Below are 17399 nucleotides of genomic sequence, written 5' to 3'. Positions count from 1 at the left end.
AATTGAATTGTATTAAAACGTTTTTAAATAATTGAATCCCTGTGAAAAAATTTGTTATTTCTACAAATAATTGAATTTTTAGAAAATTTTTTTAAATAAATGAACTGTGAAAAATTAAATTATTTTTTAGAATAATTGAATTTTCTCGGAGAATTTTTCCAAGATTCTAAAAAATAATTGAAATTTTCGAAGAAATCAATTAAAATTGTATTAAAAATAAGTGTAAGCCTAATAAGAATTTTATTATTTATATAAAAATAATTTAATTTTTTACGAAGATTTTTATTATTTATAAATTGACTTTTAGCAAAGAATTTTATTACAATTATTGAAAGTAATTGAATTCTTCATAAAATTCAATTACTTTAAAATATTTCAGTAAAAATTATTTTAAAAAACTCAACTATGTTCAAGAATATTGAAATATATTCTTAAAAACAATTCAATTATTTTAAAGAATAAAAATAAAAATCTTGCCAATAATTAAATTATTTTCAATACAATTTTAATTATATTTTCTCGAAAGAATTCAATACTATTGAAAATAATTGAATTCTTTATAAAATTCAATTATTTTTAAATTTTTTTATAAATACTTTACAAGAATTCAATGATTTTCAGTACATTAAATTAAAAATTTTAAACATTTAAAAAGTTAGAAGACAAAAAAGAAAACAGTAACTAACTTCGAACTACAAACAGATTACCGGAATACCTACAACGATTATTAATATAGATTGTTTAATATTTGAGAATATATTGATTTGCAAATAATTAAAAATTGCCGAGAACTAAAAGAAACAAGAAAATTATGTTGAATATTTCCAAATTTTTATTGAAAGCCTTTGTTAAATTACAATAATAATGCCTATCATCTGGCTTCCTCATTTTTCTTTTTTCTCAATTCAAAATTTGAAATCTGAGGACAATGAGACTTTTTTTTTAAAGAAAATACTTATCACTCTCTTTGTAACTGGTAATAATACGATGAAATATCACTTTGAATACGAATAATCAACTGTGTTTATAATCAATTACTTTTTCATTTAACGCGTCTCTGTACATAGTGAAACTTGCGCCAAAAATTGCCGAAAAGACAAATAAAATGAAAAATTAAATTTGAAATTCGATTATTGTTCTAGAGTTTAACTTAAATGATAATAACAATCATTCCGCTCACACACAGCATTCAAACAAAAAAAAAATATTCCTTCTTTTTTTATACAACTTGGCGAATAATTTCTAAATATAGTAGTGAAAATGCATTCTCTAAAGGAGGGAATAAATTTTATCGCGGAAATTGATAGCCTCCTGTTGCATAACCAAGTCCAACGCCACGTTGCGTGTGTGTTGTAGCACGAGCTACTTCGTATTGTTGTTCCATATTGGTGAACATTTCTTCCTGTTTTTTAAGGATATCGGGTTTTGAACCTTCTGTATTTGTATTCGCGGGCGAATCGCCTTTGATGCCCATTAGTCGTTTGAATTTCGCCGTCACTTTTCCATCTTGATCGTGCGTGAATGTTGTACCCACCCAAGTGTTCGATGTTGTTGTCGTTGTCGTTGAAGTTTTACTTTCATCCGGTTTCTGAAGCGAGAAAAATGCACAAAATTATTAATTTTAATAAATCCTTCAAAACAATTCAATTATTTTTATTAATAGTAAAACTCTTTGCAGGATTTCAATTATTTTCAAAAAAAAAAATTTAATTTAATTACACGAAAGAAATCAATTTTTTAAAAAAAATTTTAATTGTATTTCGAAAAAAATCAACTATTTTCCAAAATCTTAATAAATCATTCAAAACAATTCAATTATTTTTATAAATAGTAAAGCTCTTTGCAGGATTTCAATTATTTTCAAAAAAAATTTAATTGAATTACTCGGAAGAAATTAATTTTTTAAAAAAATTTTAATATATTTCGAATAAATTCAATTATTTTCCAAAATCTTAATAAATCATTCGAAACAATTAAATTATTTTTATAGGTATATGGTAAAATTCTTCGCAATAATTCAATTATTTTTATAAATAGTAAACTTTTTTGCAGGAATTCAATTATTTTCAAAAATTGAATTCCTCGAAAGAATTGAAATATTTTTAAATATTTCCATAAAATTCAATTATTACCTAAAATTTTAATAAATTCTTCGAAACAAATCAATTCTTTTCATAAAATACTAAAATTTTTTGCAGGAATTAAATTAACTTTAATACAATTTAAATAAATATTTTCAAAAATTTCCATAAAACTTAATTTCAAGAAAAATTTTAAATTCTCTAAAAATAATTCAATTATTCACAAAATATTTTTAAAAAATTTTATATGAAAATTAAATTACTTTCAATGCAATTTATAAATATATTCGTCAAAAAAATTAAAAGAATTCAATTATTTAGAAAAAATAATAAAATTCTTCTGAAGAATTTAATTATTTTTAAAAAATAATCAAATTCTTCTGATGAATTCAATTATTTTAAAAATACTTCATTTTAATAAAATTCTTTACAGAAATTCAATTATTTTTAGAACAATTTTAATTGAATTTCTCGAAAGAAATTAATTATTTTCAAATATTTCCATAAAATTCTCCAAAACAATTCAATTATTTTCTAAAATTTTAATAATTTCTTTGAAACATTTCAATTATTTTTATAAATAGCAAAATCCTTTGCAGGAATTCAATTATTTTCGAAACAATTTTAATTGAATTCCTCGAAAGAAATGAAATATTTTTAAATATTTCCATAAAATTCAATTATTTCCTAAAACTTTTTGCAGGAATTAAATTAACTTTAATACAAATTAAATAAAATTACATGAAAGAATTTAAATCTTTTAAAAAATTTCCATAAAACTTAGGTAATTTCAACAAAAATTTAAAATTCTCTAAAAATATTTCAATTATTCTGAAAATATTATTAAAAAATTTTATATGAAAATTAAATTACTTTCGATGCAATTTATAAATATATTCGTCAAAAAATTGAAAGAATTCAATTATTTCCCAAAAATAATAAAATTCTTCTGTTGAATTCAATTATTTTAAAAAAAATAATAAAATTCTTCTGACGAATTCAATTATTTAAAGAAAATAATAAAATTCTTCTGACCAATTCAATTATTTAAAAAAAATAATAAAATTCTTTACAGAAGTTCAATTATTTTTGAAACAACTTTAATTGAATTTCTCGAAAGAATTTAATTATTTTCAAATAAAATTCTCCAAAACAATTCAATTATTTTCTAAAATTTTAATAATTTCTTCTAAACATTTCAATTATTTTTATAAATATAGTAAAATTCTTCTCAATAATTCAATTATTATTATAAATAGTAAAATATTTTGCAGAAATTCAATTCTTTTCAAAACAATTTTAATAGATTTCCTCGAAAGAATTTAATTATTTTCAAATATTTACGTAAAATTCATTTATTTCCTAAAATTTTAATAAATTCTTCGGAACAATTAAATTATTTTTAAAAATAGTAAAATTCTTCCCAAGAATTAAATTATTTTTATAAATAATAAAATTCTTCTCAGGAATTCAATTATTTTGAATACAATTTTAATAAAATTCAATTGCTTTCAAAATTTTCAATTAAAATTATTAAAAAAAACTCCATTAGTTTAAGAAAATTAAAAGTAATGCTTCAAAAGAATTTTTAATTAGAATTTTAAAAAATTTTAACAAAATTCTTCGCGAGAATTTAATTATTTTCATAAATAAAAAAAATTCTTCGAAGGAATTTAATTATTCTCTTGAAATTTTTTGATAAGATACTTTGCAAGAATTCAATTATTTTCAATACATTAAATTGAAAATCGAAAATATTTAAAAGGAAATTTTTTTCAAAAAAGTTAGGTAACAAAAAAGCAATCAACAACTAACTTTAAAATGCGAACAGATTACCGGAATACAACGATTATTAATATAGATGAAAGCAAAATTTCTTACCTTATGAGCCCAGAGTAATTTCCTCTTTTGAATTTGTTCGGCATATTTCCCTTGCGTTGCTGTTGTGAGTGGATTGTAAAAATGTTGCTCCTGTGGATTAATAACACCCGATTCATTCTCAGGTGTTTTTAATTCAATACCTAATTTCTCCAATTGAGCCAATTTACTTCTATTCTTCTCCTCTCGATAGCTCATCGATCTATTGTAATTCGACTGATTTCTCTCCCTCGATCTTGATCTCGATCTTGTTCGTTCACTCTCCTTGTGATGAGAAGTGGATTTTTCGTCGCGATGTCGATCCTTGGAGCGATCATCCCTTGAACGACGACGATGATCACGTTCACGATCTCTGTCCCTTCGTTTTTCTCTTCCATGATCACGGTCACGATCACGATCTCTATCCCTTCGATCGTCACGATGACTTCTGTCGCGTTCGTCTCGACTCGATGACACTCTATCTTTGTCCCTTCGTCTATCGTTGTCGCGCGATCTTCGATCATCGTCACGGGATTTTCTATAATCTTTACTGTCTTTATAATCGCGTCTTCTCTCGTCGTGGGAGGATTTGCGACTTCTTTCTGTTGATTGTTTACCTTTTCCATAACGATCGCCTCGTTTTGAATCTTCTTGAGTATTTTTCTCGCTTTCTGAGTGCCTGTAAAAGGATTATGTTCTGCAGGGGTATACCACACAGATTTTGTGTTATTATTCAGCTCGAGAGCGAGAATACTTTTTGCTTTTGAACTTAATTCATTTCCTTGGGAAAAAATCTGTTCCCAATTATTATTACTATTTCTATTATTATTACTATTTCTATTATTATTATTCTTATTATTACTATCATTATTATAGCTTTTATTATTATTTGTATTGTATTATTATTTTGAAATATATTGAAATATTTTTCTCGAACTTGAATCGTTTTTTTCCTTTCTAAAATTGGAAGAATTTTCTTAATCCTCTAAAGACAAGTGTAAGAATTAAGAAAAATACTTCGGAGATTAAATGAATTAAGTTCGCCACATATAATTATTCTAAAAACCGTTGAATTTGAAAATTTGTGACGCGCTCCGAAGAAACGCAAAAAATTTTAGATTATGTTTGTAATTTTTTGAATAAAAATACGTCAACACTGAATATAAAGAAATGAGGTTCAAGTTTTTTTATTAGAATGAGAATAGTGAATAAAAATCTATTTTAGTGGTAAATTAAACACAAAAAATATTAATTAAGGTAAAAAATACAAACATAACTATTGAAATGATTTTGTACTTTTTCTCCGGATGTTTTGCAGCGAGTCACAATTTTTTTTTTTCTAATTCTAATGAAAATTGAAATTTGACAATCAGAGTGGTCACAAGTTTCAGTTTATCAATTTTCCTGACAATTTACTGATATTAAAATTATTTTCCCTGACAAAATTCCTTTTTACAGGAAAATATGAAAGTTTACGAAAAATGAGTAAAATTTATGAATTTTAATAATTTCTAAAAATTACAATTGTAACTCATCCTGAAATGAATTATTTTTAAAAATAGTAAAATTCTTCGCAAGAATTAAATTGTTTTTGTAAATAATAAAATTCTTCTCACGAATTTTAATAGATTTCCTCGAAAGAATTTAATTGTTTTCTAATATTTACATAAAATTCTCAAAAAAAAAAAATTCAATTATATTCTAAAATTTTAATAATTTCTTCTTATTTTAAAATAATTTTCCAAAAGTTTTTCTAGAATTCAATTATTTAAATACAAAAACTCAATTTTTTATAATAATTGTAACTTTCCATGTTTTTTTTCATAACTTATTAAAGTAGAAAATTTTCAAAAAATATTATAATAATGAAACCCTTAAAAGAATTTTTGTATAATTGAAAAAAAATAATTAATTTTTTTAAGAATTTTATTTAGAAATTTTGAACATGAATTTTTTTCCAAAATATTAAAAATAATTATAAAAAATTTGAATGTTACTATTTTTTGTATAATTTTTAATTTTCGGAAATAAGTAATTGAAAATATTGAATTTTAAAAAATTAGAAGCAATTTCCCGGTTTTTTCCCGGCTTTGTCATAATTTTTCACGGTTTATTTTTCCCATCAAATTTAAATTTATTTGATTTCGAACATAAATAAATCTACAAATGCCTTCCAAAAATTTTTATTACAGTTTTTATGAATAATTAAATTCTTTTGACGATTTTCTTTAAATTTTTGAAAATAATTGAATTGTGGAAAACAATTTAATTATTTATAAAGATAATTAAAATTTTGAGAATTTAAAAAATTTTTTAAATATAATTGAATTTCTGCGAAGAATTTTATTACTTTTGAAAATAATTGACTTGTTTTTTTAGAATTTTATGGAAATTTATAAAAATAATTGAATTCTTGTGAAGAATTCTTTTTTAAAATAATATTCAAAAAAATTTAGTAAATCTATTAATTAAAATAATAAAACATTTTTTAATTTGGTGAAAAAATTTCCGGCTGTTTCCCAGTTAGTAGACACCCTGTATTATAGATAGAATTTGAAAATTTTAATTATTTTTAAAAAATGATTCAAAAATAATTTTTGAATCGCACTATAAAAATCGAAATAAGTTGCATTTTATAAAAGAAAATTTGGTATTTTGTTTGGAATATATATGTGGACGTCCACATGAAAAGGGCCCATATTGTCGGTTCTAGTTTTCGAGATAATCGCAATTTAGTAATTTTGGAGCAAAATCTTAATTTTTTTTTTATTTTTTATTATCAATCCACATGGTTTGACAAGTCGAATCATGCGGTTTTCATTAATTTATCGATAATTTAACTGTTTGATTTCATTGGTTCTTTAGAAAAATGAAAAGGGCCCATTTTGTCGGTCATTTGCAAAAGTAATCCGTATTTTAAAAATGGAGGTGTGGAAAAATTTAAAACCTCTTGATTTTTCATCTTTAAGGTGTCCTGGACTGTAAACAATTCTTATCTGAATAACTTCCCAGAAGAACGAGAGATATTGATGTTAGAGTCTTTTTTTCGTAATTATCGAAATGAAAATTTGGATATTTCGTCAATTTTTTCATAATAGAGACTGCCATAAATTTTTAAATAAGTTTAATATCTATTCTTTTTCTTCAAATGACACAATAAAATTGTACCTAATCATTAATCCTGTAAAAAAATGGTTTTTTAATAGAAAAACTGTCCTTTTTAGAAAAGGGCCCATATTGTCGGTTTCTCGTACTTAAGTACGAAATTTTTCAAAATTAAGAGGGGGGAAGGTTTTAAAAATTAAAAACTTATTGGTTTTTCATCTTTTAGGTACCCTGGAATGTAAACAATTCTTATCTGAATAACTTTCCAGAAGAACCAGAGATATTGATGTTAGAATCTTTTTTTCGTAATTGTCGAAATGAAAATTTTAATATTGCGTCAATTTTTTTATAATAGAGACTGTCAAAAAATTTTAAATAAGTTTAATTTCGATTACTTTTCTTCAAATGACAGAATAAAATTGCACCCAATCATTAATCTTGTAAAAAATTGTTTTTTAATAGAAAAACTGTCCTTTTTAGAAAAGGGCACATATTGTCGGTTTTTAAATTAATTAATTAATTAAGGGGAGGGGGTGGTTTTAAAAATTTAAAACCTGTTGGTTTTTTGTCTTCAAGGTGCCCTGAACTGGAAACAATTCTTATCTGAATAACTTCCAAGAAGAACCAGAGATACAACAATTAGTTGGTATCGCAATCTTTAATTCCGTTTTTCTCGAAATGAGGTTTTTGGCGTTCTAAACTTTGAAATTCCGTAACTTAGCGAATTTTTAACCAAAAAGGTTCTAAGACCACTCAAAATTTTCCTAATTTTGCCAGGAATACGCCCATATAGATAACTCCAATAGTGCCAAAATGGGCCCTTTTCATGTGGACGTCCACATATTTTTAAGAAAAGTTGAAAAATTCGCAATAATTTTTGAAAATAAGTGTCAATTTTCTAATTTCCCTGACTTTACTGACATGTGGCCACCCTGACAATTTAAAAATTGACAATAATTTTATAATACCTCAGTGGTGGAGATCTTGCGGGCGAATCTCTTTTTGGTATGTTTGAATCTCGTCTATTTGGTGGAGAATTATTTCCACGCTCGCTACTTGAATCGTCCGATGTATTATTATTGTTGCTTTCCTAGAGAATGAAAAGAAATTATTTTTAGTGAAAAATCTTTTTCATGTCACAAATTTTTTGTTTCTCTTTTCAACTGAACTTAATTTTCTTTTTGTTTTGTTTTTTTTCTCTATTTTGAGTACTTGATATTGTCAAGTAAAAATGAAATTGTTAATGAGTTCCCGTTTATTAATTTTCCTGTTATGTATAAAAATTGTTAATTTGAATATTTTAAGAAAAAAAAAAGTAAAAAACATTCATTACGAGGTACATGCAAAGTGTTTTTGTATTTTTTTTTGTGTTAGGAATAATTTTTTAAAGTTCACCCTGGCTAAATTTTGTGAAAAAAGAATCCAAATTAAGGGTCTCTTGTCAATTTGGCTCAGAATTGAGGAAAATTTTTTGTTTATTTTGAAGGCTTAGAGCGGTTTTTTTTTCGTGTTAGTGTTACCTTTTTCCAGGAAAATCCTCTACTCACCTCAGTCTTCAGGTTAGGACTTGGGGGGTAGTCTTGAAAGACCCTCGCACAGCATTGACCTTGCCGAGGTGCGTAGATGTATTATCATGTATTACCAACAGAGCTACGTGTTAATATTTTCTCACGAAATGGCACTAATCCCATTTTACTTATAGTTTAAATTTTTTTTATAATAATGCCTGTCAGTTATGTCATTCGTCATTATTTAAAAGGCCACTTTTCTTTTCAATCATTTACTAAAGTCGAGTTTTGCTTATAAAAATTTTTGTCCAATTGTAAGAAAAATTTTCCCTTCTTTCGAATTTCAACATTTTTCTTCAAATTGACAATTTAGTCAAAATTTTTGTTTAGTCTATCTTTTTTTCTATTCTTTTATTTAGTAAAAAGGAGAAAAAAAATTGCAACCCTAATAAATGCCGAAATGGGTAGAGGAAAAATCCTAATTATTGACTTGGTCAAGGTCCAATTTTTTTTTTTTCTTAAAATTAAGTAAAGAAAGAAAATTTGTATACTCGTTATACCTCACTCATGTCCATTTGTACTGGATCGTAATTAGCATCACTGGCCCTTCTGTTCGTTAGACTGCCACTTTCTTCAGCAAACATCTTGAAAACAGAATAAATACTCTCCAATCAGTAATTTGATCTCCTTTACCAAAATTAGACTATCTAAATAGAAAAATGTTTTCTGCATAATAAATATTTTTAAATAGTCGAGTTCAATTAAAATTTATACAATTTTCAGGCTTCACAGTGCCCCTAAAAAGTATTTTAAGGGAAATAGGGGACTGAAAATTAAAAAATATAGGGGACTTTAATTTAATTTTAATGAAAATTATTATATTAAAAAATTTTATAACAATTTTTGAAAATAATTGAAAACTTTTTGAAGCATTTTATTAAATTTTTTAAAAATAATTGAATTCCTGAGAAGAATTTAAATAATAATTTTTGAAAACAATTGAATTGATGAGAAGAATTTTATTAATATTTTTGAAAATAATTGACTTCTTGAGAAGAATTTAAAAAAAAATTTTGACAATAATTTAATTCTTGAGAAGAATTTCCCTGTCTATTTATAAAGATAATTTAATTCTTAACGAGAATTTAAAAAAAATTTTTGAAAATAATTTAATTTCTGCAAAGTATTTAATTACTTTTCAAAAGAAATGAATTCTTCTGATGAATAGGTATTGATATTTATCAAAATAATTGAATTTCGGAAAAGAATTTTATTAAAATTCCTTAGAATAATTTATTTTATGGGAAGAATTATGAAAATAATTGAATTTTCACATAGAATTTTATTAAAATTTTTAAAAATAATTGAATTTCTAAGAGGAATTATAATAAAATTTTTAAAACTATGTAATTTAATTTTTGAGATTTTTATAATTTGTAAAAATAATTGAATTCTTAAGAATATTTTGATAAAAACTTTTTAAATAATTGAATTCCTTTAAAAGTTTTATTATTTATGAAAATAATTGAATTTTTAAAACGAATTTTATTAAAACTTTTCAACATAATTGAATTCCTGTAAAAATTTAATTATTTATGAAAGTAATTGAATTTTTGCATCAAATTTTATCAAAATTTTGAAAAATAATTGAATTTCTGAGAAGAATTTTATTAAATTTTTTTAAAATAATTGAATTTCTGAGAAGATTTTAAAAAAAATTTTGAAAATAATTTAATTTCTGTAAAGTATTTAATTACTTTTACAAAAGAATTGAATTCTTGTGATGAATTTTTGATATTTATCAAAATAATTGAATTTTGGAAAAGAATTTTATCAAAATTCCTTAGAATAATTGATTTTATGGGAAGAATTTATGTGATTTTGTTGTTTATCAAGCGAATTGAATTCTTCTGCAAAATTACTTGAAAATTTTTGAAAATAATTGATTTTCTGCGACGAATTAAATGTTATTTATGAAAATATTTGAATTATTGCAACGAATTTTATTGTTTTATTTGAATAATTGAATGTTTCTTAAAATTGAATTCTTTCCTCAAGTTTTAATAATAATTTCATTTTTCAAGGAATTTATTTAAAATTGTATTAAAAGTATTTGAAATTCTGCGATGAAAATGATTGAATTCGTAAATGAAATTTTATTATTTATGAAAATAATTGAATTTTTTCGCAGAATTGTATCAACAAATTTTTTCTATAATTAAATCTGTTGATAAATTTTATGAAAATAGTAAATATTGAAAATTATTGAATTGGAAAAAACTTTTGAAAGTAATTGAGTTTTTGGGATGAATATTGTAACTTATGAAAATAATTGAATTTTGTAAAGAATTTTATTAAAAATTCCTAAAAATTATTGAATTTCTGTGAAGAATTTTGTTATTTATCAAGATAATTGCATTAAAACTTTTGTAATAATGAAATAATATTAAAAAATTCATTCTTGTCAGACATAAAAAAAATTTTTGAAGGTTTTGTATTAGAATTAGTGTCAGTTTCATAGTTTACGAAGCTAAATTTGGTGTGAATTCATCATTAAAAGATAAAAGAAAAAAATAGGGGAAATTTTGAAAATAGGGTACGTTTAGGGGCCAAAATTAAAAAAGGGGACTTTTAGGGAAATAGGGGACAGACTGTGAAGCCTGAATAATTTAATGTCAGTGAGATTCCTTCTCTATCAGGGACACTTTTCTTTCACATACACAATATTGTCTATATTTACTATTCGTGACATAATGTAAATAGAAAACAAAATTTGTTAAATCAATAAAACCCTGTATTTGACACACTTTGAGAATTTTATATTTAACATAAACGATCGATTTTTATGTATTAAACCAATTAAACATAAAACTAAAAGTAAAGAATACTAATTAAAATCCCTTGCCAATATAAATTACTTACTGTTTGACACTTATTTTCAACTCGACATGTTCGTAAAATACTTTTGTTCTTTAAAGTTTTTTTGTTCTACTAATTTATTGTTTTTTTTTGGATTAGAAAAACAAAATTTATCTTGTTCTTACCTTTCCATCGACAGAATTATTACTGTTTTCACCGTCACTAGCATAATTTACTAACGAATCCATAATGGCGTATAGTAAATCCACAAAAGGAACAGGAAATGAAATAAAATGTTGCGGACATGCGCAGTGCAGTTTATGCGCGTGGCCCGTGCGCGCACTATCGATTCTCTTCTATCGAATATCGTAACTTGTACATTTAAATTTGAAAAGAGAAAAAACCGTGTTTTCCCGAAAAATAAAAGTGTATATTTTATTTTTTCTACTTGGTTTAATAAAAATATAAGTATTTCGCCAGATTCTCCTGGTTCTTCAGTAAAGGGAAGGAGAAATGAGGTTAGTTTCGTTTGTTTATTGTTGTTGACGAACATAACCTAAAAATAAAAGAAAAATGTCAACGTTTTCTTTATTTAATTAAAAGATTAAAAGAGTTAGAAATTAAAATATGATTAAGCAATTAACTATTTCTGGGTATAAATTATAGACGTGTTTACTTAAATTATTCGTAAGTCGGTGAAAATTAATTTGGAAATGATAAATATTGACTTGAGTACTATCGTACTTAAGTCAATATTTATCATTTCCAAATTAATTTTTGATTAATGTTTCCTTTTTTTAACAACAATTAGTTAATAATTTGTGACATGATAATTATTACCGCTATTTATTTACTTAATTTACTTTACTAACTTATTTATTTATATTTACTTTTTACGTACAAAAAAGCAAAATTGAATTTCGCGAAAATATATTACAATTTTTGTGTTTTGAAAAAATGTTTTTTTTTTAAAATACAATTTTTCTTAAATTGTCATCGACTTTTGCAGAGAAGCAATGCAGAGGAGGACGACAAGCTCACGACTTCACGAGTAAAAGCCGGGACGCAACAGTCTTGCGGTAGATTTGCTACAGTAAACATCGTTTCTTGCTGCCTTTATAGTGTTTATCATCAAGTGCGTGTTTCCAAACTTTTGCCTGCTTTTTGCCATTGCATTTTGACAATTAGTGCATGAAGGACATTAAATTATTCAAAAACAGTGCAAATCAATTTGTCTGGATTATTTTCATATTATATTCGTCTTTTTCAATATCCAAGTAAGTCACACAATTATTTTCAACATGAGATATAATTTTTATTACCTACTTCCTTATTTAATTTGACCGCATATTGTTTTTAGTTTTATTTCTTTTTGACATTTATTTTTTTGTCATGATTATCTTTAGCTAACAATATTTAATTTCAACTATTTTCTTGTTTTTATTCGCTGATACGTATTTTACCAAAAATTAAGTACACGACGTTTACTTAATTTTGAATTAATTTATTATTAATTCTTTTGAATTTGCTTTTCGAATTCTTTTGAGTTTTCAAAAGACAAAATGTTGACGAAATTGCGTTTAGTGAACGCAAAACATTTATTTCGAACTGTCAGATTTTTATCGTTGAAAGAAAAATAAAAGTAATAAAAAATAAATACTTACGAAACTATTAAAAAAATTGAAAAGAAATTCATTTTTTGAATGAAAAGAATTCTTTCTGTTTATCATTCTTATTTATTTTATTTACTTTATTGTTATTTCTGTTTAAAAACAATTTTTGGAAAATTATTCGTCAATTTGAAAATAAAATATAGAAAAAGGAAAGAACGGTAAAAAAATCCTATTTTCAATATTAAAAAAAATAAAAGAAGATAGAAAATGTACGACTTTCTTATTTCGAATTTAAAATTCAAATTCAATACAGTCGCAATGCTATTTATTTCTTTTTTCTTTTCTTTCAGCGCACATATTTATTCGTAATGCTTTCTTTTCACGAAACATTCTAGTGGAAAAAGCGATTCACTGAATCTCTTTATCATTTTTCCTCAAAAAAAAAATTCTTTCTCCCTTTTGAATTGACTTTGACACGCAAACTTATATTATACTTATGATGGTGACGAAGGTTTTTGCACGAGTCCTCTGGCAGCGTTGAAAATTCCGGAAGCACGAACCCCTCCAAAAAAAAACGGTGGCAGTTGTATATATTGCACGAGGGGTAGTTTTATTGAATTCTATAGATTGTGTCGAAATGAACTTCAAAGAGAAACGTTAAATGAGAAACTTGTTCAACAAATGAATTCGTACTTGTAAATATAACTATTAAGGGAGCGATTTAAATATATATATATATATCGTTTTATCGAGGTTGTGAATTGTGTGATTAGTCTCAAAAGTTCTCAGGTCCATTCACTGGACACTGATTGTCAGTAATGTGCGATGATCGCAATCTCACGAATTGTTATCAATTTACGAAACTATTTTAAGCTCTTCAGTAATTGTTTTTCGTCTTTTTCTATTTTTGAATCCGTTTGAGTGATTTTCTTCTATTTATGAATTCATTTGACTGATTTTTTTCGCCTTTTTCTATTTATGAAACCGTTTCAGTAATATTTATCGATTTTTTCAATTTACCTATGTATTTTATTTGAATAATTTTTTTCGTCTTTTTCTATTTTTGAATCCGTTTCAGTAATATTTATCGATTTTTTCAATTTACCTATGTATTTTATTTGAATAATTTTTTTCGTCTTTTTCTATTTTTGAATCCGTTTCAGTAATATTTATCGATTTTTTCAATTTACCTATGTATTTTATTTGAATAATTTTTTTCGTCTTTTTCTATTTTTGAATCCGTTTCAGTAATATTTATCGATTTTTTCAATTTACCTATGTATTTTATTTGAATAATTTTTTTCGTCTTTTTCTATTTTTGAATCCGTATGAGTGATTTTTTCAATTTATAAATTTTATTTGAATAATTTATTTTCTCTTTCTCTATTTCTGAATCTGTTAGAGTGATTTTTTTTCATCTTTTTCTGTTTTTGAATCAATTCGAGTGATTTTTTTCGTCTTTTTTGTTTATTAATCCATTTGAGTGATTTTTACGTCATTTTCTGTTTACTAATCCGTTTGAATGATTTTCTTCGATTTTTACAATTTATGAGTTTTATTTGAATAATTTTTTTCGTCTTCTTCTATTTCTGAATCTGTTTGAGTGTTTTTTGCGTATTTTTCTATTTTTGAATCAATTCGAGTTATTTTTTAGTCTTTTTCTGTTTATTAATCAATTCGAGTGATTTTTTTCGTCTTTTCCTATTTCTGAATCTGTTAGAGTGATTTTTTTCGTCTTTTCTGTTTTTGAATCAATTCGAGTGATTTTTTTCGTCTTTTTTGTTTATTAATCCATTTGAGTGATTTTTACGTCATTTTCTGTTTACTAATCCGTTTGAATGATTCTCTTCGATTTTTACAATTTATAAGTTTTACTTGAATTATTTTTTTTCGTCTTTTTTCTGTTTTTGAATCAATTTGAGTGATTTTTTCGTCTTTATCTGTTTATTAATCCGTTTGAGTGATTTCTTTCGTCTTTTTCAATTTATAAATTTTATTTGAATAATTTTTTCGTCCTTTTCTGGTTTTGAATCAATTCGAGGTGTTTTTCGTCTTTTTCAATTTATGAATCTGTTTGAGTGATTTTTTTTCGTCTTTTTTTGTTTTTGAATCAATTCGAGTGTTTTTTTTTGTTTATTAATCCGTTTGAGTGATTTTTTTCGATTTTTTCAATTTACGAATTTTATTTGAATAATTTTTTTCGTCTTTTGCTATTTATGAAACCGTTTGAGTGATTTTTTTCAATTTATGAATTTTATTTGAATAATTTTTTTCGTCTTTTTCTATTTCTGAATCTGTTTGAGTGTTTTTTGCGTATTTTTCTATTTCTGAATCTATTTGAATGTTTTTTATTCGAATTTTTTGTTTTTGAATCAATTCGAGTGGTTTTTTTTATCCTTTTCTGTTTATTAATTTGTTTGAGTGATTTCTTTCGTCTTTTTTGATGTATAAATCAATTCTAGTGATTTTTTTCTTCTTTCTGTTTTCGAATCCTTTTAAGTGATTTTTTTTCTTCTTTTTGCTATTAATGAATCAATTCGAGTGATTTTTCCCTGTTTTGTCTCTTCGTGAATCAATGAAAAAAAATTATTCTAAGTGAGACAATTTTTATTATTATAATTAATAATTATAAAGATCTTATTTTTTCTGAAATTTCTGCTTATTGATAATAAATTCAGTTTTAAAGAAGAACGACTCCTTTTTGCTTTATCGAACATTGCGAATGTAATTTTAATATTTTATTACGAGAGATAAGTTTATAAATGACCTCTTTTGTTTCTGTAATTAAATTCAATATTTTATATTTCTTTCTCTTTTAATTCTTCGATCAAAAACGATTTTTCTATTTTCGAGTAAAAATTGTACAAACGACCTTTTTTATTTCTGAAAATAGTATAATAAAAGTATTTATATTTCTTTCTTTCTTTTATTTTCTTCTTCGATCAAAAAAATTTCTATTTTCGAGTAAAAATCGTAAAAATTGTACAAATAATGATCTTTTTTATTTCTGAAAATAATAAAAGTATTTATATTTCTTTCTTTTTTTTTCTTTCTTGTTTTCTATCAAAACGATTTTTCTATTTTCAAGCAAATCGTTAATTAGCTCCATAAAAATGCAAAATCCTTTTTTCTGGAAATAATCCCAAGAAAACTTGAGACAGAGTGGGTAAATCTTTTTTGTTTTTTGTATTCGCTTCAAGATTTTCATCAAACTGCATTTTAATTTACAAACCCCTTTTCTTTTTTCTCCGTGCAATTCAAAGGGTTCTTCGTCGCCCGTCAACGACATTCACTACTCGCTCTCTTTCTCTCTGCGGCAATAAAAAGTTTTCGCGCACAATTGTAGTTTTTATAATGTTCCGCGTGAGTTCAACGATAAGTGTGCGTATATAACACGTGTGTAAAAAAACATTAACATCAAACATTTTGTATTATTAAATCGTTTTTTGAAAACATAGAAATTTTCTCTCTGTGAAATTATTGTTCTTGAGAAAAAAATTGAAATTATTTATTTAAATAAATAAATTCATTGAAATTTTAATAAAGTTTTTTGTACATAAATAATGAGAATAAGTTTATGAGCATGTGGCGAAGTAGAACGATATAATATAGTTTCTGGAGTAACGAAGCGAGTACATTATATATATATGTAGAATAGCGGGCACATGTTGGTTCGCTTTTATTATTATCTACTCTATCTAACTATACAAATGTCGAATACCATTGTAGACCTCGAAAATGGGGACGAATTCTAATTGAAAATGTCACGGTATTTTGCCGATAGAGAGTTTGTCCTTTCGACTATTTTTTTTTTGTTAATGATCCCGGAAGTAAAAAATAATTTTGTTTTGTAATTCATATTTGTCCATTTCTCCTACTTTTTTTTAATTCTATTTTTCTTTTTCTTTTTCTAATTCTATTTCTACTTTTCTTTTTCTAATTCTATTTCTACTTTTCTATTTCTATTTCTAATTTATTGTAAAAACAATGAAAATTACTGAAAAACTAATAAAAGATAAATTTTTATTTCTACTTTTCTGTTTCTATTTCTAATAATTGTAGAAAGTAAAATAATTTTTAACAAATTGAAATAGAGAATTTTAATTATCAAAAATTCGAAATTCGCAATGAGAGGAATTTTCGAAAATTTTTCCTCGTTTTTCTCGCGATCATTGAAAATTCGCTTTATAAAATGAATGTGTAAATATAAACGTGAAGCTTTCTTCAAAATGTAAACGCAGTAGCATTGTAAAAACACGGAAGAGACGGTTTGAGAAATGTTAAGCACTGTGAGCATTTCCCAGGTTCTTTTGCAGTTGCTCTACCTCCTGATTCTTTGTCTTGATTTTTTTTTTCTTTCTCCTGGTCACTTGCCC

The 17399-nt window shown here is 24.4% G+C and overlaps 2 protein-coding genes across 4 annotated transcripts in view; one reads left to right on the top strand and one right to left on the bottom strand.

Moving 5' to 3' along the window:
- Positions 1–830: 830 nt before the first annotated feature.
- LOC122511367 (serine/threonine-protein kinase fray2) lies at positions 831–11708 on the bottom strand. 2 transcript variants are annotated; one of them, XM_043626554.1, is made up of 5 exons: positions 11596–11708; positions 9112–9195; positions 8012–8133; positions 3963–4617; positions 831–1588 (listed from the first exon to the last, which is right to left on the bottom strand). In XM_043626554.1, the coding sequence occupies exons 1-5, from the start codon at positions 11656–11658 to the stop codon at positions 1289–1291; spliced, it is 1224 nt and encodes a 407-aa protein (XP_043482489.1). In that variant the 5' UTR covers positions 11659–11708; the 3' UTR covers positions 831–1288. The 2 variants fall into 2 exon arrangements, with proteins under 2 accessions (XP_043482489.1, XP_043482490.1); XM_043626555.1 differs by having other exon boundaries at positions 9112–9258; positions 11596–11680.
- Positions 11709–11799: 91 nt separating this feature from the next.
- Positions 11800–17399, top strand: part of LOC122511365 — a 51845-nt gene continuing 46245 nt past the window's right edge. The window contains exons 1-2 of one of the 2 annotated variants that reach the window (XM_043626552.1): positions 11800–11928; positions 12420–12687. The gene's annotated coding sequence lies outside the window, so the exon portion shown is untranslated. The remainder of the gene's footprint in view (positions 11929–12419; positions 12688–17399) is intronic. The other variant, XM_043626553.1, reaches the window with a different exon arrangement.

The sequence above is a fragment of the Leptopilina heterotoma genome, unplaced genomic scaffold, assembly GCF_015476425.1.
Source record: "Leptopilina heterotoma isolate Lh14 unplaced genomic scaffold, ASM1547642v1 Lhet_81, whole genome shotgun sequence".
In the NCBI taxonomy this organism is placed as follows: Eukaryota; Metazoa; Arthropoda; class Insecta; order Hymenoptera; family Figitidae; genus Leptopilina; species Leptopilina heterotoma.
This window is presented reverse-complemented; position numbering and strand designations above follow the sequence as displayed.